This window comes from Gouania willdenowi, chromosome 3 (genome assembly GCF_900634775.1).
Source record: "Gouania willdenowi chromosome 3, fGouWil2.1, whole genome shotgun sequence".
Taxonomy (NCBI): domain Eukaryota; kingdom Metazoa; phylum Chordata; class Actinopteri; order Blenniiformes; family Gobiesocidae; genus Gouania; species Gouania willdenowi.
Window position 1 is genome coordinate 43,726,342 of NC_041046.1, and position 24,795 is coordinate 43,751,136.

Consider the following 24,795-nt stretch of genomic DNA (forward strand, 5'->3'; position numbering starts at 1 on the left):
ACTTGGAAAAGAAAAATAATGAGATAATAATTATGAGATATTATGTCATAATAATTATGAGATGCTATGTCATAATTATGAGACATTGACATGACTTTGTTGTAAATTGCGCTATACAAATAAAGTTGAGTTGAGTATTTATAAGATTCTAAGTGATAATTATGAGATCCTAAGTCTTCTAAAACAGAAATATTCCTCCTATTTCGCCTGAGCGCGTTGCCATGGACATCTATCACCTTTTGGCTGAGGGTCACTTTTACTCACTACACCTGCTGCTGGGCGGGCGGGCGCGCGCTCTGAGCTGTCATTCACTTCCTGCTGTCGTGCGCGTGCCCTCTGTCTTGCTCTTTCCTCGCTCTCTCTCCCTCACGTGTGTGTTGTGTATAAAAGCGTCTCTGTCTGCCACACCATGTCCACAGAGTCACAGGACAAGAAGAGAAAGATGGAGTCGGCCCTGAACCAGCTGAAGAAGCACACCGTGGTGGTGGCGGACACCGGGGATTTTAACGGTGAGTGTCTTAGCCGTGTCTGTTTTAATCCTGGAGCTAACGTTAGCATTGTGCTAACTGACCAGGAAGAAGCGGGTTTAGTATAATGTCAATGACCGCCGTGTCCATAACACCTGCTGCCTGTCACCAACTCACTATTACAGTCTAATATTAAGCAAACATAACCTGCTCACACGACTTTTACACAACTTAAATGGCAACTCAGTAACTTAGCAAACAGCTAATATGTTTTAGCTATTGGAAACCGTTGCCACTGGCAACCGAAGCTACTTTGCGTTAGCAGCAGGAGCTAAATGTGCTAGTCACCGTCACGCCTCTTTAAATTAGATTAAAGTTGTACATTTTGGTGCTTTCAGCTGATTATTTTGGACGTAATATACACCGTAACCTTAACGGGTATATTTAATATTTTAAATATTTCTTAAGATGTGTTAGAACTGTTATTCTGTTGGTATTTTTCCTGTAAAATTTGTTTTATGGAGTAATTTGTGTATTTCTGTTGTCGTTTTGCTTGTTTGTGGGTATGCAGAGTCATTTTTGGAGTTTTTCTTCTCTCATTGTGTACTTTGTTGTCATTTTGTGTATTTTGTTTTTATTTGGCGTAATTTTGTGTATTACCATCTTATGTGTTTTGGTAGTTTTTCTTGTCTACTTGTGTTATTTTTTTATGTATATATTTTATTTTGTTTATTTACCTTCAAGGTCGCATAAAAATAGACCAAGGGTCACATAATAATAATTTAGTTTTTTCCTCGCATATAGCCACTTCTTTGTCAATATTAAATCACATTCACTGTGGTTGCTGCTTGTCTTGATCAACACACTGTTGAAAAATGAGTTTTAATGTCAACGAGATTTTCCTGGTTGATTAAAAGTTAAATAAATAAGTGAAATGCGATAGCTGTGGGTGTAAAACAAGGTGTTTTCCTTCTTCCTGCTCTGATCCCATCACACAGGAAGTGGTCACACACTGACTGCTGCTCACAATGAGGAACAACGTTCTGAAACAACACTAGCTCTTTGTCAGAGTCATGCAAAGCGTGCATTTCCTGATCGTGCACTGCACACTCACAATGACTCAGCAGAACAGGTTGGACTCTGCAGGAAAACATCACTAATGATGATGCAGCGATTCCCACACCAATCTCATAGAGTTGTAAACAACGTTGTGAAGTCGCAGAACCTCGCTGGCATTGATGTTTTAAAATTCAGCATTTTTTAAAACCCATATTTGTTTTAAAGTGTGTAAAGTAAACTCAGATCTACAGTTGTGTTCAAAATTATTCAGTTAAGTGTTAGCTAGTTTGAATTATTCTTTTTTTTTTTTAATCTTGTTTATAATAAGGACTTGTAAAATATACAAATGCATTTTAAAATTAAATTTTTGTTATATACCAGAGGGGTATTTGATCAAACCGAGCTCAGGGTTAAGTCCAGGTTAAACCTGAGTCTGGCTCCGTTAAGCCGGGTTCTAACTGGAACGGCGGTTTAATCAACGAGGAAACACCTTGGTTACCATAGTAACAGTCCGTGGGTCAAACCTGCTCCTGACCAGGTTTAAGCAGCAGGCTTGGCTTAATCTGCTGACTCACTCTCATTAAACCACGTCATCATTATTAAAGAAGTCATTTAGTGATGCTTTAAAACACTCAGACTTCTGTTATACTTAAAATACCGCTTTAATACGGTATTTTAAAAGGAAATTAAACAGAATATCATGGTAAATGATATTTTAATTTGATTTTAAATCCATACAATTGACAATAGAATCATTGTCTTATTACATGTTTAATGTGTACCATATTTTTAATGAGATATCAGTCTCCATGTGTTTAAGCCATCAGTAATAATACATAAGAATACATGTGTATCCATCGCCTCCATTTACCGCACGATATAAATGTGTCCATTTATTGATCAGAGATTAATTATGAGAAAACTGTGGCTATACAGAGAGGGAGGGGCTTCAGGGACAGTCACAGAGCGCTAAGGCTCCCAATGACAAAGATACACTATCACTTTAAGGGATGTGCACGCATCTCCCGTGCACAGCTCACCTGCAGCGTCTACACTGTCAAATATTCACAAGTATCATAACTTACATATTTAATTGTGAGTTACATCATCTCTTATTAAACGCTGACAGGTGTTTAACTTATCAAATGCACACGATCAGATACTTCAGTTGTTATGATAAATTGACTCAATCAGGGGTTCTCAACTGGTTTCACCCTGGGACCCACATTTTGCCACGGGCATTAATTCGTGACCCACTTTTTTTTTTCTTTTTTTTTTTAAAGAATTCTTCAGAACAAGTTTTTTGTTTTTCAAAAATAGCTGTTGAAAACACACATACATAAAAAGTGCGGAACACAACCGTGACACTAATATTTAGTTATTGATTTAATAAATATTTCTTCACGAAAACTCTAATCAGCACGTCTACTTTATTAGTTTGAGACACAAATGTTTGTTTGGTGCATTATTATGTCTAATCTTTGACTTGTTGCATAGAAACTTAGGGATTTGACTTTAGACGTCTTAAAGTTTTTTTTTTTTTAATTTATTGTTAGTATTAAATAATGTTTAAATACAGTTGGTTAATCAACCAGTGTAACAAATAACCTTGGAAATGTATTTAATGTAAAAGCTTTCCCTCATCCTGGAGATGCTTTAAGTGACTTATTTAGTTTTTCTAACACACCCATCAATGCACAAAAGTAATAACATCAAGTGCAAAGCTGTCTTGATATTAAATGAATAAATAAATAGACCTAGGGTTAGAGTTAGAAAAGGTGCTACATTAGTATAGAGCCAGTGTGTACAGAAGAGGATTAGAGCCACAAAAATCCCTCGCTCTTGGAGAAAATTTGGTCATTTTCATTCGTTTTCTTTCTCCAGCCATATATTTGGATAGAATGCAACAAAGGCTGCGTTTCCATCACTCTTGGGATGCGCAAAATCTATCTAAATAGCGCAGTAAAAACAGGAAATATAAACTTTTTTTTTTTAAACACTCGCATGTCCCTAAAATGTTTTTACACTTTCAGACGTTTCAATATTGAAATGTGTCACAAAAGCTCAATAGAAAATGGAAACATGTTGAAAGTGCAGTTTTTCTTTGTCAAAACTTGAGAAATATAGCTTTTATTTTGCAAAAAACTGTAATGGAAACGCAGCTTAAGACAGATGCTACATCAGGCTCAGCTCAAGACATTTTTAAAAGAGTAATTCATGAGTAAATGAAGGACAATATTTAGGTTTAGAGCGGTTTAGTGTCGACACCAGTTTGTGCTGAAATGGTTCACTAAGGTGCTTTGTAATAGGATGTTAGGAAAGTACGTTTGTCAACATTTACATGGTCATTACTAAACTTTTTCCATTGGCTAATCTCATTGCTATACACGCTCCTGTTGGAAGAATTCAGGCATTGCTGGTTGCAAGTCTGGACGTGTTGGAAAGGGTGTAAAACATGTTCAAACTGTAACTAAAAATAAAGGTTATATTACAGTCTGTAGGCAGTGAAAGCGTGTGTCGTCTCTTTATTAAATTACTTTCATAGCAACAGTGTTGTGCCAAATTTTACACATTCACGTGAAAATCATTATATATTACTCACTTATGTAGAGCCTGTAAACAATTAAACGGAATTGGAGGAATTTTGAAACAGAAAATCTGTTTCCACATTTCTGTTTGGTTTCTATTTCATGGTCTTTCCTTAATCTGATGTAATTACAGGTCAGTAAACTTCCTGAAATCCAGCCAGATATGATTAATGCAGTTAACTCGATTTATTAATCCACATTTCTCTGCTGTAGAACTGTGCTCTGATTATCTAGCACTAGACATTTCCCACAATTTGAGAACCACTGCTTTATTTTAAGATGGGAAATGTAGTGAACTCTATTTTATTTATTTTTTCAGTTACAGATGTGTAGTTTATCATTTAAACAGCAGAGGGAGACATTGACCTTGTGTAACTAAAGAAGTTAGTGACACTAAAGGTGAATGTGTATTATGAGAAGTTTGTGTGTATAACTTACTTATTTAAAAAAATAAAAGGCTCATCCACTGTTTTTATATTTTGGTCTAAAATATTTAAAATGTACTTATTAATAGATCTATATTTAATAAAACACATCATGCACCAAATTAATTTTATTACCTTTTAAAAATAGGACTACTTTACAGTTTTAGAGCCTGTGTTGTTCCATCTTGAAATCACGTGATTGATGATGTCACACGGCCCCACTGCCTGTAAACATCCTGTTGTTTTCTATTGGAGTGAAACATTCAGCCTGATTTATAGATCATTTAGTAGATTTTTCAGTCAAAATAACAACTTGTGCTGCTTTTGGTTGCTCTAAATAATCAGGGAAAGTTAAAGATGTTGATGTAAACCTCTTTTGTTTAAAGAAAGAGGATAAAAACAGTTGTGGCGACAGTTCCCACTCTGATTTTTGGTAGTAGATAATGAAGTAAAGAGGATCAGATTGATCTAGATTAAATACATTTGTTGCATTTCACTAATCTATTTTTCCTCCACAGCCATTGATGAGTACAAACCTCAGGATGCCACCACCAACCCGTCTCTCATCCTGGCTGCTGCTAAAATGCCAGCGTACCAACATCTGGTCGACCAGGCCATTAAATACGGCATCGCTAACGGAGGGTACGTTCACCTTTTAGCAAACAATTAAACATCTGACTTTGTTTTAAATCCCTGCTGATGTTTTCTGTGTGTGTAGCTCTGAGGAGCAGCAGGTGGCTAACACCATGGACAAACTGTTTGTCAGTTTTGGGCTGGAAATCCTGAAGAAAGTCCCAGGAAGAGTTTCTACTGAGGTGGACGCCAGGTAAACGTCCTTTGTGCAATAATTCACATCATCTGTGCCATATTTATTTACCTGATAAACAGGTCAGTTCATATTTTTATATTGTGGATTATGGTCATGTACAGTATATACTGTCTTTGAAAAAGTTTAAAATAATTAAAAATAGAGGTCGGCCCAGCCAATATTTATATTTTTTTCAAGATTGGCCATCGGCTGATTTATTTATTTATTTTAATTTATTTATTTTTTAGTAGCCATTAAAGGAAAATAGAACAAACATCGATTCGGATGTATGAATATACAACAAAAAAAGTAATATGTGCGTGGGAGAGGTAGAAGCCAATATCCTTAATGGGATAAAGATATTTGATCAGGCACCCGTGTGGGCAGCTGCAGCCACTGCCTGACTGACAGAAGGACCCCACATTTATATCATGAGTGTTTCAATTGTTTTTAATATTTAATGTGCTTTAAAAATATATATATATATCTGCTGAATTTCTTTTTTTCTTTTTTTTTTAATCGGTATCTGCATTGGCCTTTGAAAATCCCATACCGGTCGACCTCTAATTAAAAACAGAAGGTAGATTGATAGAAAAATGGATCAATACTTCATTGATTATGTGAAGGAGAAATTTAGGTGTCCAGTTGCAACAACAAAAAATCTCGATTCTTGTCACAACTATTGCACAGTTAAGTTGTTTTTCGAAAGCAAAAGCGTCAATTTCAACATGTACAAGCGTCCTATATCATATCTATGTATAATAAAGTTTGTAATAAGGCAAATTTTTTGTAAATGCGTCAATATTTAATTGAGTTAAAGGTATTTTAGTTTCAGCTGATCACTCGCCTTCCAACAGCTACCATAGAGTGCGTCAGAACGTCAGTTGTCTGACGTAAGATGGCCGCCATTGAGCTACGCTGGCGCATCTTGCTTGTGTCATTTAGTGATATATATATATATATATATATATATATATATATATATATATATCTCTCTCTATGGTCTGACTTCTGGTCCCTCTTGTTTTTTCTTTGCTGAATCGACGTGGCATCTGCTCAGGTCTGGGGACTTTTCGGTGCAATACTTTTGGGAGTGTTTGGTCATACAAAATTTCCTATTTGATATAGTTAAAAAAAAAAAAAACAATAATGTATTTAAATATATATGTAACTGTTTTTTTTTTTTTTTACAAATAGCCAGAGTAAAAAGGACTGTATTTGTCCTTAGCTATAAAATGTACTCTGTGTGATTTTTAACACATTCTTCATTCTGTGTAAAAACAGTTTACATCATCAAAAATACTCATTAGTTTCTGTGCCCACACTGCTTCAAACTGCTTCAGATCCTGATTTTCTCTGAAGAATCCATCACTAGCCTGGCTCTGATCATCTTCACCATCAACAGTTTAGCGTCCACATCCATATCATCTCTTTTCTTCTTTCTACTCTCATAAATAGCCATTTTTACCGCGCTAAGGACAAAGTTTAGTAATTGACAAACAGGTTTTTGTTGTCTTTAATAACTCACACCAAAGATAAAAACCTGCTTGTTAAAGATCTCACTGAATCCTCTGGAGAACAGAAAACAAAGAAGTCAGTGTGGAACGTTCTGTGACACAGTGTCTTTGTGTTCACAGAAAGAACAAGTGTTCTCAACACGAATTAACGGCTACAGTACCATGGAGGATTCTCCATTGTATATCTGCATGTTTTTTAGTATTTCATCTGGACATTTTCAGGAGCCAGGTGTCAAATAACCTTTGTTTTTAATGTGTCCGTCTCTGCAGGTTGTCTTTTGACAAAGATGAGATGGTGAGCAAAGCGTTGAAGCTGATCGCTCTCTACGAAGAAGCTGGAATCAGTAAAGAACGAGTTCTCATCAAACTGTCGTCAACCTGGGAGGGAATCCAGGCGGGCAGGTCAGTGTGTGCACGTGACAATTATTCAGCATGTTCAAAACTTCATAACGCAGTGTTATTAATGTGATTAAAACCACAAGTTAAGCCTTAATACTCATTAGTTCTTCCTTGTTTAGCTCAATGAGGAATAATAATGTGATTATGTATTAAAATGTGTGTGAAATCATTTTATTGTTTGTAACGAGCAGGAAAATATGGATCCTTATTCATTTATCAGGTTTTATTGATATTTTGTTTGTTATAATTACTCTGTTTGTAATTTATCTTTGTTTAGAAATGAAGATTTTAGTGTTGTTGCCTCACATGAGGAATAAAAGGAATATTTAATGTCTGCACGGAGGAAAAGAACAATAAACCTTTGTTTTTAAACTTTTAACCACGCAGCAGCACCAGGAAATGGTTAAAGAAGCTTTTTTTTTTCCCTTTCAAATTTAAATGAAATGTGATACTCACACTTTAGTTTTTATGAAGCTTCATTAAGCTGTTTTTTAATTTTTATTTTAATTAACACTGAAAAGAAATGATGATTTTTAGTCTTGGTGTCATGTGTGGAATAAATGACTTCATGGCACGTTTTTCACTATCTTTGAAGAATTTAAAGATTATCTTTGTCTTTAATTATTATTTGATCATGAATAACTCAGATATTTTTATACTGTGTTTTATTTGAACTAGATTTATATTTCAGAAAGTATAGTAGTTGTTTAGGATTTGTGCATTGAGTTTTAATTTGAAAAATCATCTAATGATGAGAATTTAATAATTAAAATGTAATTATTTTTAATCAGTAATTCATTTTGTATGTTTCTTTAAGGCCTTTTGTGTATTTTTTTGTTGTTAATTCATACATTACTTTGTTGTTTTTGTGGTTTTTTTTTTTCGTCTTGTGCAACTTTTGGTTCATTTTGTGTATTTCTGTTCACATTTCATAGATATTTTTGTTGTCCTGTGTATTTTTCTGTAGTTTTGTTTCTTTAAATCATTTAGTATATTTGTGTTGTCAATTCATACATTTGTATTTTTATTCTTCTGCAATTTTTGGTTAATTTTGTGTTTACATTTTAAATTTCTTTTTGTGTATATTTGTTCTTTGTTTGAGTCATTTAATGTATTCTTGTCATTATGTATATTTGTTTTATTTCCTCAGGGATCTGGAGGAGAAACACGGCGTCCACTGCAACATGACGCTGCTCTTCTCCTTCGCTCAGGCCGTGGCGTGCGCTGAGGCCAAAGTGACGCTCATTTCTCCGTTCGTTGGACGAATCCTGGACTGGCACAAAGAGAACACGGAGAAGAAGAGCTACGAACCCCACGAGGACCCGGGTCAGTGATTTACACTCTATCACACCTGTGTTTTTATATATATATAGATATAAAATGGTTTAAAACATGAGATCAGAGACACGTGATGAGCAGATCACTGACATTAGAAATGATTATTAGTAGAACCTTTGAGCATTAGGAAATATAAGGATCCATTTTAATATTTGTATTAATTCTTTTTAATAGTTATATCTATGTAAATTTAGGACTTATTTAATGTTGGTATATAGCATTCTTTTAATTTGTTATTAAAAGGTATTTATTTAAAGAATTATATACATGTATTAAGGATTTAATTATTAACTGAATATATATGGGCATTTATTTGGTTATAAGGTATTTAATTATATCGATATGTTAAAATGATAATTAACTAAGAATGTAATTAATGTTATAATCATAAATACTTTATAGCCAATTAAATGAATGCCTTATAAGGATGTATTTTATTATTTGTCCTAGTGTAATTAAACATTTAATTTGGTTATTATATAGTATTCATTTATATAATATAGATGTATTGTAAGGATTTAAATTGTAGAATATTTGTACAGAATTATTGTAAGAATTGATTATAATAAGACTGTATTTTATTAATAGTGCATCATAAGGCTTTTATTGTATTACAAGATATTTATTTGTTGAGTTATGATATATTTTTAAAATAGAAAGGATGATTGTTATTATCATAAGCATAATGATTATTATAGAAATATGAAATTATTATTTAAAGGATTTTTAGAATTAATATTAGGATTATATAGATATAAGGCTATTATGAAATAGTTGAGTTCTATCATTGAAATGATTATTAAATAGAAATGAGACTTTAAATGTATCATTATGAGGATTAATGTATATAATAATGCTACCATATTTAATTAGTCATCAAAAAGAATGATGTAGAATAATTTTGTGTGTGTATTTTAGGTGTGGTGAGTGTGACTAAGATCTACAACTACTATAAGAAGTTTGGCTACAGTACGGTGGTGATGGGCGCCTCCTTCAGGAACACTGGGGAAGTGAAGGCATTGGCTGGATGTGACCTGCTCACCATCTCTCCCTCCCTATTGGCTGAGCTCAGCCAGGACCACAGCATCGTCACCCAGGCCCTGAGCTCAGAGAAAGGTTCTTTATTTCACACAAACACACACTCGTCTGTATGACCTCTGACCCCTCCCCCTCACTGTGTGCAGCTAAAGCCTGTGAGCTAACCAAGGTTCACCTGGAGCAGAAGGACTTCCTGTGGCAGCACAACGAGGACCGCATGGCTGTAGAGAAACTATCTGACGGCATCCGCAAGTTTGCTGCTGACGCCATAAAGCTGGAGTCCATGATCAAAGTAGGACAGCACGGTTCTCAACCTGTGGCTCACTAACACATTAGAACCACTTTCTAAAGCAGAATATTTATCATATTTTTACTCAGAAAAAGCAGCTTCAGTCACATGATCAAACATCATTAAATAATCCTGAAGCACTAAGAGTTGTTGGTCATTAGTGCAACATTTGGTAGAAGTCATGTGACTCTACACGCAGCCTGTGATTGGTCACTGACTGAAGTGTCTCATTAATCTATTTATCACAAATTATGTGAAAATTAATGTTTACAAAAGAACAGATTTAAATCAAACTTGACATGACTTTATTTTTATTAACAATAACTGATCTGAGGGTCACATGACCAACATTCATGTCAGCATTGGAATAATAACAATCAGAGCATTAATACAGGAAACAAAGACTTTGTGAGTTTTTTAGGATTACATTTTGTGCATTTGTGCTGACTTTATTACATTGTTTTAGTTTTTTTTGTTTTTCTTATGTTTTGTATTTTTTGGCTCATTTCTTGTGCAACTTTACACACATTTTGTTGTCCTTTGTCTATTTTTAAAGTAATTTTGTGCTTTTTGGTGTGTAATTCTAGTCGTCTGTGCAACTTTTGGTTTATTTTTTTATTTGTTTCATTTTTCTGTAATTTTTTTATTTGTCTTGTGTAGTTTGTCTATTTGGATAATTTTGTGTGTTTCTGATGTTGGTGTGTAATTTTGTAGTGGGTCTTTATTTAATTTGTTTTTGTTGTCCTTTAGTGTATATTTGTTTAGGTTCTTAAGTCGTTTTGTGTACGTTTCTGTTCTTTTGTTGTTTTTCTACATTTGTTGTGTACTTCTATTTTATTAGTCTTGTTTGTTAAATTTTGTGTAATTCTGTTGTTTTTATATAAATTTGTTTTCTTGTCCTTTAGTGTGAAATTATTTGAAGCGTACTGTCTAACTGTTTTTGTTTTTTCCTCTGTCGTCACAGGAGAAAATGCTGAATGTGAAAAACGGGCAGTAACTCATCGACCAAAGGAAAGATGGTTTCTTCTCCATCTAAACTAACTCCAGGGACCCCCCCCCCCTTTTTAATCCTGTCCAACGTGTGATTTTTCTGATTCTGAAGAAAAAGTGTGACCATAAAAATAATCTAAATTCATCCTGTGATGTGTTCAAGGACCAACAAACGTTTTCCTGCCAGCTTCGATTTTTCACTTCCAGTGTTTTAATAAATAATTGTTCAACATTCCTGATGTTCAATAAATAAGTTTAACTGACGTTTGTTTCACTGTGTGAGTTTAGATATGAGTCTGTGTGCAGGAGTGCAGGGACAGGACGGAGGGACAGGGATGTGGATTAAAGAGTGTTTTAGCCTACCATCAGACGTCCCTTTGAAACCATCATTTAAATGTTGATGACGGCTGCTGGAAAAAAGATTCTGAGCTGAAGACTTCAGGTAACGGAGCCTAGTGTTTTGGGCTAGCTACTCTTTGTTTTTAAATATAAAAAATTAAAGTGTAATTTTTTTTTAGTTTTAAAATGGCTCTATATCTTATTTATTTTGGGTGGTCAACTGATTTCTATAGAAACTATGAAAAGTAAATGAATAATAAAAACTGAAGTCATAATTATGACTTTGATTTTTTTTTTTTTTATGTTTTTGAACTAAAAATTCCCTTAAAAAATGTTTTTTATGTAAAGTCTGTATAAAGCAGAATTGTGTGTGTTTGTCACAGCAATTTTTTTTTCATCTTTCAAATTTGTCTAAGTATATAAAATGATGTCTCAATCATAGAAAAACAAGCACTTCTCTCTGCTCTGAGACGCTGGGGGCGTGTCAGTTAGATGTGCTGGAACCACGCGTGGGAATGGCGCTGCCTCCGTGTACTCTGTCTATGGGAGAGAGCAGTGTGAAAGCGGCTCCAGCGTCGATAGTGCTTCTCCCATTGGTTTTCCAATAGTGCTCGAATCAGGCTAAACGAGGTGTCAGCGGACACGCCTACTCTGCCCGAGTCCAAATATGTGCATCTCTCCTGGGTGGAGTCAGAACTGCGCCTGCTAGTGGTGAAAAACCAAATTGCGTTGTGAAAAAGTGCTAATTTCATTGAAAATGTGGCACCAGTGGACGCGTTTTATTCCCGAGTCTGAATATGTGGTTTGTTTTTGGCTAGGGATGAATTGCGCCCTCTAGAGGCAACGAAAGTTACATTATAAATGGTTGAATGGCTTTTTAATGTGTTTAAAGGAATACATTTATGACTTATTTAATGTGTTTAGAAGAAAATGGCTGAATTTGCTTTACGTTAACTAGTTTTTTACTGGCGGGAATGGGTTTCTTATGCTTTCCAGGAGCATGTAAGAAAAGAAAAGCAATAACATATATATTTATGTTATTACTCACTTTATTACACACTGTTAAATCAGAACCCACAAAGCAAACTAAGCTAAAAAAAATGTCCTGCATTGTGTGAATAATTTAAACTTTAATATGATTTTATATTAAATATATACATCATATTTACATATTTTTTGTATTATAAATACTACAATTTTGTAGTGGGTTTTTATATGTCTCCCTCTACAGGACACAGGCTGTGTTACACTGTTAACACAAAGGTTAGTGTTACACTAGTGATCATGTGACTGGTGTTAATTACACAGAACAGATCATTCACATTGATTCTGAATCTTGAAAATCTAAAGGTGTTTCTGTTTCATTTTAAATCAGTTTGATATGAACCAACATTTAATGTTGAGGGAAATGTTTTTTAATAAACACATTAACACACATTTGCATAAAACATCTTTTTTTATTCAAACATCCCAAACACACTTTAAACAGGTTGAAACACAACAAACAATATGTGCAACATTGGCCCCGCCCACATTTAATCTTCTCACTAAAACCTTTCCATTTTTGTTTAAACAAGAGTATAGTAAAACTGTGAAAGTACTGTATGGATAAAATACTCTAAGAAGTAAAATTATTTTCAAAAGTTACTCAAGTTCATGAACGTGAGTAAATGTAATTGAGTACTTCCCGCCACTGGAATTGAGTTTTGTTTTTTGTTTTTTTTCTCTTCCTTTTTAATTATTATTAGAATATAAGCGGATTGTGCAATATCACAATTTATTATATTGATTACGGGATAGGCGTATATAAGCTTTTGGCTTCAGCCTATTCCCTTTTTGAGCTACTGTAACAGAATAATGTGAATGTGAATGTTGTAGGAATGTAAAATGTAAATTGCTCAAAAATAAATAATCAAATCAATCAATCAATGTTGGTTTTGTTTTCTGCTGCTTATGTTAAAAATAAAACTTCCATTAACTCACGCTGTGAAAGTTATTTCACAGACAAAATTAAACATTCGTAAATCGTAGAAAAGGAAAAAAAACTGTCAGGAAAACTGTCAAAGCAACAATGAGTTTTTAATTCCCTTTATTTATTTATTAATCTACTTCATTTTACCAGATAGATCATTAGCATAAAGACTTTCTGTGCATAAGGATATTTATAATGTGGGCGGAGCCTAAGCGAGCATAAAAAAATGAGTGAATGAACAAATGAAACACTTGAACTAATCAAAGAGTCAAAACAAACATTTAAAATCACAGTTTCATGTGCTGGTGTTCTCAGGAAAAGTGCAACGATCAAACGTCATGTGATCAAACGTGACAAAATAGGCAGCGAGAAACTTCAGAGTGCGTCAATCAAAACAAAAATAGGTATTTTTGTAGCTTTGTGTACTTTTGGATTATGTTTGTTTTTGTGTATTTTTTATTTGTAATTTGGGTGTTTTTTGTTATTTATGTATGTTATGTATTTTTATAGTTGCGTGCTTTTGGAGTAATTGTGTGTATTTCTGTGGTTTTGTTGTGTTTTCATGTATTAATCAAGTGATTAAAAAAAAAAAAAAACTTAGAAAATCCGCGTAAAAAAACACGTCACATGACCTTTGCCCACAGGTCACGTGACATGAACTCAGCAGGAGAGAAATTTACCTTTATAATTTCAACTAAAAATCAGATTATTACCATAGAAACCATTATTTACAATAATTTTGAGCGTACGTATTGCACTGGACGTATAAGTCGCTTTTAGTAACATTAAATTTGAGCGATTAAAAACACAATAAGTGTGTGTACTGCCCCCTGCTGGTAGAATAAAGAACAGTAACAGCTACGGACGGATGGAATGAACTGATCTATATATATATATATATATATATATATAGAGAGAGAGACTAGAAATAAGTCCACGTCTTATAAACTGCTGAGTCATGGATTTACTGGCATTGTAATAAACTGTGAAGCTGCAGTTGGAGGAATAAAGGAAATCTGTGATGCTAACGTTAGCCTAGCTTGATCCAGGCGTAGTGGAACAGGCCGTTCTTCCTCCACAGATCACAGCGCTGAGGTGAGTAATTTGACACCGTGCTCAGGTTGTAGGCAGACAGTAAAGCAGTGGCTGATGGGAACTCAGGCCACGCCTTCTCCATGTGACCTGTAGAGTGACAGCGGTGTTACACATCTACTGGTGCCTCGTGCTAACTGGTGACTGTGTTGGGGTAGTTTAGTTACTGATAAAAAGTTATTAATTACTAGTTACTCATTACTTCTGTAAAAGAAGTAAGATTACTGTGTTTATGGATGATTGATTATTGATTGTATCTACTTTATTAATCCCACAACAGAGACATTCACTTGTTACAGCAGCAAATTAATACAAAATTAAATCAAACCAATGATGTAATTATAGTTTATTTAATTTTCTCTAAGTAAATATTCATAAATATTTATGGTGGTGGTCGGAGGGACTAATGGTTCACTATGACACGGCAGCTGTGGCTACAATAGTAGCTTACCACCACCATGTGTGGAGTGAAAGAAAAAGCGCTATGTAAAATCCAATGCATTATTATTATTAAATATAAACATGTAATAAGTATAGTAGTGCGTTACTTTACTCCGTTATCAAAAAATAATATAGTTACTGTAACGCGTTCCTTTATAACCCATTACGCCCAACAACACTGCTGGTTGGTGACTTTTATCACAATGTGGCCACAAACGCCCCACGCCCCATTTTCGGTAATTTCCAAATTTATGGGAACATAGTTGTGTGATATATCATTTCAAAGGTAACTCAACGTAGATTATGATTATGCCTAGCACAATTTATTTTTTTGACAAATTTCATTAAAGTCGTTTTCTCATTTTTTTGTGAGTCAATTATGACAGTTGGTGGGACACATACCGATATATATTACTCTGTATGTGCCACGGGAACTTGTTCTGTATAAATTTTGTGATTTTTGGTTATTTTTTCAGAATTATTTTGGTACATTTTTAAATGTACAAGATGAAATCTAAATTTTCTGGGCGGGGCTTCAGTGTTAGTTTGAAGTCATTACCAGTTTTAGCGAAGCTGACGAGGTTCCTGGTGAGCAGGTCCTGGAACCCTCGGTCCTCCTTCGAGAGGGGCGTGTCCAGGAAGTAGTTCAGCCCTCTGAAGAAGGTCACAGCGTCCAGACCGTGGAAGGAGAAGCGGCTCTGGAAGGGCAGGAGGTCACTGAGACGTTTGACTGCAGCCGAGGGCGTGTGTGTGACCACGTAGCGATAGACGGGACTGCTCAACGCCTCTGGAGGAGAAACACAATGTAAGTTATTTTATTTTGTATTAAAATACTACTTTTAGGAGTTTCTGCTTTCACTTCTACTCAGAACAGCGTGAAAATCACAATTAGACGATCACTTAACGCGTCCTAACCCAGACATTCATCTAAACAAGACACACTACAGAACTCACTCACACGTGCTGTCCCTTAGAGGAGAAAAAGACTAAAGTGGCACATATTGTATATATTTTTCCAGTAATCTTTCTGAGTTGTTTTGTGTATTTGTTGGTGTGTATATTGTTGTCCCATTGTGTATTTTCTCCTTTTGTGTATTTTGTTGTCCTATTACGTATTTGTGGTGTTGTTTTTTGTATTTTTGTTATTTTGTGTATTTCTCTATTTGATTGTATGTTTTTTTTAGTTTTTTTTGTGTATTTTGTTGTCTTATTAAGTATTTGTGTTGTTCTTTTGTGTATTGTGTGTTTTGTATATGTTCATTTGGGTTTTTGTAACAATGTTGTGTATTTTTTGTGCATTTACTTTTGGGGGCCACAAGTAATTATTTGTTTACTTAAAGCAATGTGATGTTATTTTAGCCTGTGTGACATTTTTCATCAGCAAATTTAACCCTGAATTGTCTTTATTGGAATTAAAATTGTTGAGATTTATATCGTATCTTTCCCCATTTTGAGAAAAGATATCGAGTAATGAATTTAGTTCCATATTGAGGTGTGTGTGTGTGTGCGTGCGTGCGTGCGTGCTGTCTGTCTGTCTCCACCCTTTTCTCTGCACACACCCAACACAGCATAACGTGGATGGCTGTTCATCATAGGAATGGGATCCACACAAGGTTCCTGCTGCTTAACAGAAGGTTTTCCTTGCCGCCATGATGAATTCATGTTGGGTGTGGGATACATATGTATGTGTATATACGTATATATGCATATGTGTGTATCCATAAAATGAAGAGTCCGTCCTTAAGACTGCTCTACTGTAAAGTGCCTTGAGATACCATTGGTTATGATTTGGCGCTATACAAATAAAGATTGATTGATTGAGATTGATTGATTGTCTGTCTGTCTGTCTGTCTGTCTGTCTGAGGGTCTCCAGTACCTGCTGCCTGCTGAGCCACCTCCATGAGGGGACAGGAGACCCTGATGTCTGACACCATGGTGGTGAACAATCGTTCTGGACAGCGGACAGTGAGTGGACACTGAGCAGAGGTCGGGTACAGATTCAGAGCTTCCTCAGGAAGCGCCGCAGTGAACGTCTGGAGCTTCTCTACAGAAGAAGAAGAAAAACAAACACAAACCTGGATTAAATGAGACAAAAATCTACAAATACTTTAAAAGTAGTGAAGTATTGCTTCATTTAATGATAGTATTTATTTTATTCACCCTTCACAAACCAGCGGTAGTCGTCCCAAGTCCACGTGGAAATGTTGCTCATATGAGGACTGTAGAGGAACAAAGAGCTGAGATAAGCTCATGACTTAAACGTTCCTGACGGTAAAATTACAGTAATGAAAATCACCTGAAGTCTATTTCCTGTTGTGTTGATCCAATCACAAAGGGCACGTCGCTATGGGAACCGTTCTTCTTCCACACCTCTAATGGAACATCTTCTAGAACGTAACCATCTACAGCCACCAGTGGAAGAACGAAACGCCCCCTGGTGGGTAGATCGCTGTCATCGTCCTCCGTCCAGAACCGACACTCCTACCACAGGGACCAGATAGACATATATAGAATAGATCTGTTCCTTTCCTTTATTACAGACATATAAAGAATAGATCTGTTCCTTTCCTTTGTTATAAACTCATATAGATGTGTTCCTGTCCTTTGTCATAGATGTATATAGAATAGATGTGTTCTACCTGCAGCACCGTGCTGGTGGACAGTGCTCGTAGACACGCTGCGTCTCTACATCCTGTTTTCTTTAAAAACTCCAGGTTCGTGTTCTCCACTTGTTCCAGAGAAGCGTTAAAGATGGAGGAGCCGCTCATGGCCACGGCTCTATGGAACAGACCTTTAGCCAGCGGTGACGTCATCAGGGTCCACACGGACGTCCCACCTTCAGACAGGAAGGAGGAGAGAGGCTTGGATGTCACGTTGCTACGGTAACCACAGACGCTACACTATCATCTGAACTTTGCACTTTGTGGTTTATGGAAAACATGGCCAGTGACGGAACGGGAGCCTTTCAACTAATTTTGTCTAACCACCAAAACGACTCCAAAAATAAACTGAAGCACACAAAACTACCTAAAAAATAAATAAAAACACACAAAACTACCTAAAAAATAAATAAAAACACACAAAACTACCTAAAAAATAAATAAAAACACACAAAACTACCTAAAAAATAAATAAAAACACACAAAACTACCTAAAAAATAAATAAAAACACACAAAACTACCTAAAAAATAAATAAAAACACACAAAACTACCTAAAAAATAAATAAAAACACACAAAACTACCTAAAAATAAATAAAAACACACAAAACTACCTAAAAAATAAATAAAAACACACTAAACTACCTAAAAAATAAATAAAAACATACAAAACTACCTAAAAAATAAATAAAAACATACAAAACTACCTAAAAAATAAATAAAAACATACAAAACTACCTAAAAAATAAATAAAAACATACAAAACTACCTAAAAAATAAATAAAAACATACAAAACTACCTAAAAAATAAATAAAAACACACAAAACTACCTAAAAATAAATAAAAACACACAAAACTACCTAAAAAATAAATAAAAACACACTAAACTACCTAAAAATAAATAAAAACACACAAAACTACCTAAAAAATAAATAAAAACACACTAAACTACCTAAAAAATAAATAAAAACACACAAAACTACCTAAAAAATAAATAAAAACACACAAAACTACCTAAAAAATAAATAAAAACACACTAAATTACTTTAAAAAAAACCCATGAAACAAAAAAAAAAAACTTTCATGTTAATGCCCTGACTGGTGGTTATTCTAATGCTGACGTTAATGTTGATCATGTGACCCTCAGGTGTTTGTGGTCCTGCTCTGATAAAAGTCTCTCGTCTCTGGTTTAGTGTTTTTGTTTTTAACTTTAGTGTGTTTGTGTGTTATGTGTGACGTGTTTGTGTGTCTGTGATGAGTGTAATGATGGAGCCCATCACTGTAGATGTAGATGATGTATGGTTTGGTACCAGAGCTGTGGCCCATCAAAGTGACTCTATCAGGATCTCCTCCAAACACGTGGATGTTCTTCTGAACCCACTTCAGAGCTGAGATCTGGTCCAGGAAACCGTAGTTCCCTGTAGAACACAGAGTGGAACAGTAGCTGTGATGTGTCCTTGTTTCTGCATCCATCCATTCATCCATCCATCCATCCTAAACAAAAGGCTAATTATTATATATTATATAATTAACTCTGACTGAGAATCAGAGGAAACGAGCTCCAAGTGTAAAATTAGAAAGTGAGAAACGAGGGGAGGAAGATAAACATCATCACGCCATCGTGTCATTGGATGGATTCACATCAATGTCACAGTGGGATGATGAGGATGATGTAACACACACACACACACACACACACACACACACACACACACACACACACTAGTCTAAGTTTTAATGGATGAAGGAAAACCATCCAATGTAATAATCTCTCATTTTTTGACCCGTTTGCTCCTTTTCAGGGTCTGTTCTCCAGATTTTTTAATGTTTTTTTTTTTTTAAATCTACACAACTACACACCACATTGCTGTGGTTTGTTCTTATTTTTTATATTCCTAATGAGTTGAAAAGGTTGAACCCAGAGTAAGTTTGTATCGTATCAATGTTGTACATAAGTAGATATGAGTACCAACCTTTAACATTGAAACCGATACTCAGTATCTGTCAATCAGAATCTGTTCAATGGTAACATTTTTCACTACTTTTATGTGGTAATATGTTCCAAGTTACCGTATTTATTTATCGTTATGATGATAATAATTATTATTATAGCAAACATTAACAAATAGGGATGTAACGATTCACTCAACTCCCTTAGGAGAGCTCTTCTTCTCTGCTTCATTGTCTACTACCAAACCTCAGAGTTGGAACTGTCGCCCTCTGCGATGATAAATTATTCAAAACAGAATTTGGTACCCATCCATAATCATAAGCTCATCATTGATTGTATCATATTATTAAAAAACGTGTGTGTGTGTGTTCCAAACCCACCTGACGTGTTCCGTGGAGAACCTTCTCTCAGAACTTCCAGAGCCATGAATCCGAAGGCGTTGAGTCTGTAGTTGAAGCTAACGTAAACCATCCCCGTGTCGGCCGCTAGCTTCTCCGTGGGTGAATACCCCTCCTCCCCCCCGCTGAGTATCTTCAGATAACCTCCGTGGATCCACACCACCACGGGGAGGCGGGCGTCACCCATCAGGGTGGGCGTCCACACGTTGAGATAGAGACAGTCCTCCTGGCCCCTCACTGTCCCTGTTCTGGACATTGGATGTAGCTGAGCGCACACGCTGCTGAAATGTAGCGCCTCACGTAGCCCTGGAGAACACGGGGGGTCGGCCGGGGGGGCCCAGCGTAGGGCCCCCACGGGGGGGGCGGCGTAGGGCATGCCTTTAAAAGAGTACGCCCCATTCACCTGGAGAAGACAGGACACGCATCAGACCGGACAAACTAAAAAATGTTTAATGTTTGCTTTAAATTGTAAATGTTTTAAATGAAATGAATGGACGGAGAATGATGTAAATTCATTGCGATAAAATTATGGTGAAGTTCCTGACAGTAAAATACCAGCAAAGTTCCTGGCTGTAAAATTACAGGAATGTTCCTTACGATAAAGTTCCTGAAGGTAAAATCACGCTAAAGTTATTTACGATAAAGTTCCTGAAGGTAAAATTATGCTAAAGTTCCTGACTAAAAGGTTACGGTAAAGTTCCTAGTTGTAAAATTACGGTTAAATTCCTGACGGTAGAATTACAATAACGGTAAAGTCCCTGACAATAAAGTTCCTGAAGGTATATTTACAATAAAGATCCTGATGATAAAGTTCCGGCTGTAAAATAGACTTCATCCAATAAGAAGAAGTGAACTAAACTCACATGTCTCCCTTTATAGTCTCCACACGTGGTGGACACCTGGGCGAGTCCCGGCGGCAGCGTTTGGGCCACGTACCCCAGGTAGCAGGCGAAGAGGAGCAAAGCGACCACGGCGAAGACGATGAGGACGATGCAGCGTCGGGACAGAACCACCAACGGGCTGATGTACTGACGGTGGCGTACGTACTGGACCTCCTCATCAGGGTCGTCCTGGACCAGGTAGCGGTACTCCACCCGCTCAGGAACCTCAAACGCATCTTCATTCATCCTCGCTGTGGCAGAGGAGAGCCGTGATTGGTCCGTACCTCAGGTTAGACCACACCTTTAACACCAACTACTACAGGATAACGTTGATTTAAATGTTTAATATTTATGAGCTTTGTTATGACACCAATAAAATGTTCCTAAACTTATTCTTATTAGTTTATTCTGTAACTAATGAAGCAATATCATCTAAATATCAATAGTACCACGTCTTAAACATGTGGCTTTTTGGTTTTGAATAATTGTTTTGTTTTTAAAATTCTTGCCTGGATAAATATTTGGTTTTATTTAAGTTTAAAAAAAAAATGTGTTTTATAGCCACAATGAGAATTTGTATCTTTATTTTTTTTACTTAATTAATAAAGTCATAATATTACAAGAACAAAGTTGTAATATTACAACAATAAAGTCGTAATATTCTAACATAAAACTATTAGACTTAAAATTATGACTATTTAAAAAAAATGTTGACTTTATTTTTGAAATATTATCCCCTTTTTTTAATGTAAAATTACAACTTTTTCATTGTATTATTCTAACTTTTATTTTCCCTGTCACAGTTGGATTTTATTCTCATAACATTTACGTATTATTAAACTTTATTATGTCTCTAAATGTGATCATAAAACACAGCATAGCTTTGAAATGAGTGACACACACACCCACACACACACACACACACGCACGCACACACACACACAACGAACAATCAGCGGACACACAAAAACACACCCATTATGAAGAATGTGACAACCCAAAACTTTAAAACCACTTCACTGTGTTTAATTTTCCATAATAATAATAATAATAATAATAATAATAATAATAATGAACTTTTCACACGTTGAGAAATGAAAGTGCAAATCTCTGATTTACTTCCTCTCCTGTCAACATTTTAAACTTTTCTGCGAGTTAAAAGTGTTTAAATTCGGTTGTTTTTCGCTCTTTAGTTTGATTTTAAGTGAAATGTTTGGTTTTTGTGGAGAAACAGGAGGAAAAATAAAGAAGAAATAAATAAATAAAGAGTGAAAGTTCTCACCATGTCCAGACAGCGAACACAGCACTTTGTCAACAAGTTCTCCTAAACTCACACTGCGCATGTCCGTGACGTCACACGGCCCTTAAAGAGACAGCATGCGGGAAAACAAGTTAGCGTGAGAGGAATATCCGGTTTAAAGTCATAATATTACCTAATAAAATAAAGTCACTAAAAGAAAGTTATAATATTATGAGTATAAAGTCATATTAAAAAAAATATTACAAGATTAAGGTTTTAATATATATTTAAAAAAGTTGTAATAATACAGGAATAGTCACAAAATTACAAAAAAATAAAAAAAATCAGTAATAAGAATAAAGTTGTAATATTACATAAATAAAGTCATAAAATTGCATAAATAAAGCCGTAATATTACAAGAATAGTAATAATATGAAGTTGTAATAATACATAAATAGTCATGAGTTTAAAAAAAATAAAGTCGTAAAATTACAAGAATAAAGTCATAATATAAAATAAAATTCAAGTTCTATGTATTTGTTGCTTTTTTGTCGTTTTCTGAGTCATTTTGTGTGTTTTTCTCTCATTTTGTGTGTATTTATTCATTTTTTGTGTTTTTCTGTCATTTGTGTGCATTTGTTGTTTTTGTGCATTTGTGGAGTCATTTTGTCTGTTTTTCTGTCTTTCTGTGTACATTTGTGTGTTTTTAATGTGTTTTTATGTCATTTTATGTATATTTGTTGTTTTATTTGTGCTTATTTTTTGTTTTTTTATGTATATTTGTGGATGGTAGTGTGTTTTATGGAGTCATTTGAGTGTTTTTCTGTCATTTTGTTCATGGAGAATGGCCAGCAGATGTCTCTATACTTCATACAGAAACACAGTCTGAGTGTTGGCTGGTTTCACTCAGTAAAAACCAGTAAAGCTCACAGTTAAAGTGCTTTCTATGAAGATAATTTTACTTTAACTCGTTCCTCAGGAGTTTAATGTCAGATGAACATTAGCATGGATGGATCAGAAAAATGTTGGACCAATATTCCAGTCAGAGGAGACATTGTTAGGAGTATTTATAGTGAGGATGAGGAGGCTATAGCCTGAACTCTTCCTCTGCAGCAGATAAAGCCTCGTCCTATAAGAGAGGCAGATAATGAGTGAACTTGTACTGTACCAGTGTCCACTTGTTTTTCCTCCTCTAATCCTCCTGTTCATTGTAAACACACTTGATCCTCCACTGTTGTTCACTTCATCTTTACAAATCACTTGAAATGAAAGTGTGTGGGATTAAATCCTGTACGTCAACATCTACCAGGGAATATTATTAGAGGAGAAGCTTTTCCACTGCCTTGTTTAACCTTGAGTTAGTTTTACTGCTTCTTCTCCTCCAAATACTTTCAAATATTAAGGAAATCACTGCCTTTCATTCACAGACAGGAATGAAAGGCATCTATATACAGTATATACATATTTTTACGGAAGTTTTTGGAGAAAATAATTTTGGGTAAATCAAGATTAAAGTTTACATTTTCAGAATAAAGTTGAGATATAATGTCGAGATACAATATTGTGAAAAAAGGTTTGGTCATAAAGTTATCCAGGACGTGTATTATTATTATTATTATTATTATTATTATTATTATTATTATTTAGTATATAGTCATCTTAAAGATGCAAATCCTTGTTTTAATCAGAAATTTTAAAAAAGTGACCAAAAATGGTGGAAAAGGAGGTGAAATTGAATTTAAAAAACCACCGAAATTGGTTAAAAGTTGCAAATTAGAGTGGACAAAAATAGACAGAAAAAGTGGTAAAAAGGATTCAAAGTGTCAATATTGGAACAATTAGTTTAAACTGGCTAATAATGGTCGTGACAAATGGTGAATGTGGCAAAAAATAAGCATGAAATATGGTTTAAAAAAAAAAAAAGAGGTTAAAAGTGAATTAGGTGGAAAAGTGGTGGAAAGGGTTTATAAGTGCTGAAAATGTCTTGAAATTGAAAAAAAATGTGCAGAAAAGGCATTGACATGTGATGTAGAAGTGTCAGAAATGCATTGCAATGAGCAAAAATATGGCAAGAAAATAGGTTAGCTAATGACAAGTTTGGTGTAGTTGCAGAAAAAGGGTAAAAATAAGCAAAAATGGGCTCTAATTGCTCAAAAAAATATTCTTAGTTTGTTGAAGGCATCTGGAGACCCCCTCCCAGTATCTCGCGACCCAAAATAGGGTCCTGACCCCAAGATTGAGAACCCTTGATGTAGATGAACATTGACAATGAATGAATTAATCAATAAATGAATTGCACATTCACAGATTCATGTCCTACAACACGGGGGCTTGTCAGGGACTCCGTTAAGTGATTTGGAAAACTCAGCAGGACAATCTAAAGCTCTCAGAGAAACTTGTTTAATTTATATGAAAAGAAAATGTTGCTCTACCATCATTGTTTCTATATACCCTTCAAAATAAAAGCCCATTATTATTGAGCTTATGCCTTAAACCAGGGGTTCTCAACCTTGGTGCCAGGACCCCAACTGAGTTTGCAAGACACCGTGAGAGGGTCGCCAGGTGCACTCAAGAAACTAAGAATATTTTCTGAACAGTATTCCCCATTATAGGCGGCCCTGTCTCCACATCTTCAATGTTCATGTCTGTGTTCAACCACCTTCAGCTACAGTGGGGGGGGGGGTCCCCGCTCTCTGGATCCTTTATTTTGGGGGTCACAGGCTGAAAAAGTTGAAAACAACTGCTTTTAACTCTCAGGTGTTTTAATATCTAAGCAGTAGTTTCTGCCTTCAAACACTTGATGTTTTCCGACGGTGAATCAATGCATCCCCGTGGAGCCTCTCCTCCAATCACAATCACTCCCCCCCCCGCAGGCAAAGCGTGGATTTACGTCCAAGCTAA

General features: G+C 35.3%; 2 protein-coding genes across 4 annotated transcripts; one reads left to right on the forward strand and one right to left on the reverse strand.

The window, feature by feature from the left end:
* Positions 1–320: 320 nt before the first annotated feature.
* taldo1 (transaldolase 1) lies at positions 321–11,182 on the forward strand. Its single transcript, XM_028440879.1, has 8 exons — positions 321–509; positions 5,058–5,181; positions 5,258–5,365; positions 7,135–7,266; positions 8,414–8,589; positions 9,520–9,717; positions 9,786–9,931; positions 10,893–11,182. The coding sequence occupies exons 1-8, from the start codon at positions 410–412 to the stop codon at positions 10,923–10,925; spliced, it is 1,017 nt and encodes a 338-aa protein (XP_028296680.1). The 5' UTR covers positions 321–409; the 3' UTR covers positions 10,926–11,182.
* A 1,512-nt stretch (positions 11,183–12,694) lies between these two features.
* On the reverse strand, positions 12,695–22,005 carry LOC114458478 (para-nitrobenzyl esterase). 3 transcript variants are annotated; one of them, XM_028440855.1, is made up of 10 exons: positions 21,936–21,998; positions 20,636–20,937; positions 19,755–20,175; positions 18,734–18,841; positions 17,402–17,598; positions 17,059–17,243; positions 16,923–16,981; positions 16,639–16,806; positions 15,322–15,549; positions 12,695–14,411 (listed from the first exon to the last, which is right to left on the reverse strand). In XM_028440855.1, exons 1-10 carry the CDS (start codon positions 21,994–21,996, stop codon positions 14,260–14,262), a joined length of 1,881 nt encoding a protein of 626 aa, XP_028296656.1. In that variant the 5' UTR covers positions 21,997–21,998; the 3' UTR covers positions 12,695–14,259. The 3 variants fall into 3 exon arrangements, with proteins under 3 accessions (XP_028296656.1, XP_028296667.1, XP_028296660.1); XM_028440866.1 differs by having other exon boundaries at positions 20,636–20,969; positions 21,936–21,983; XM_028440859.1 differs by having other exon boundaries at positions 13,776–14,411; positions 20,636–20,904; positions 21,936–22,005.
* Positions 22,006–24,795: the final 2,790 nt, after the last annotated feature.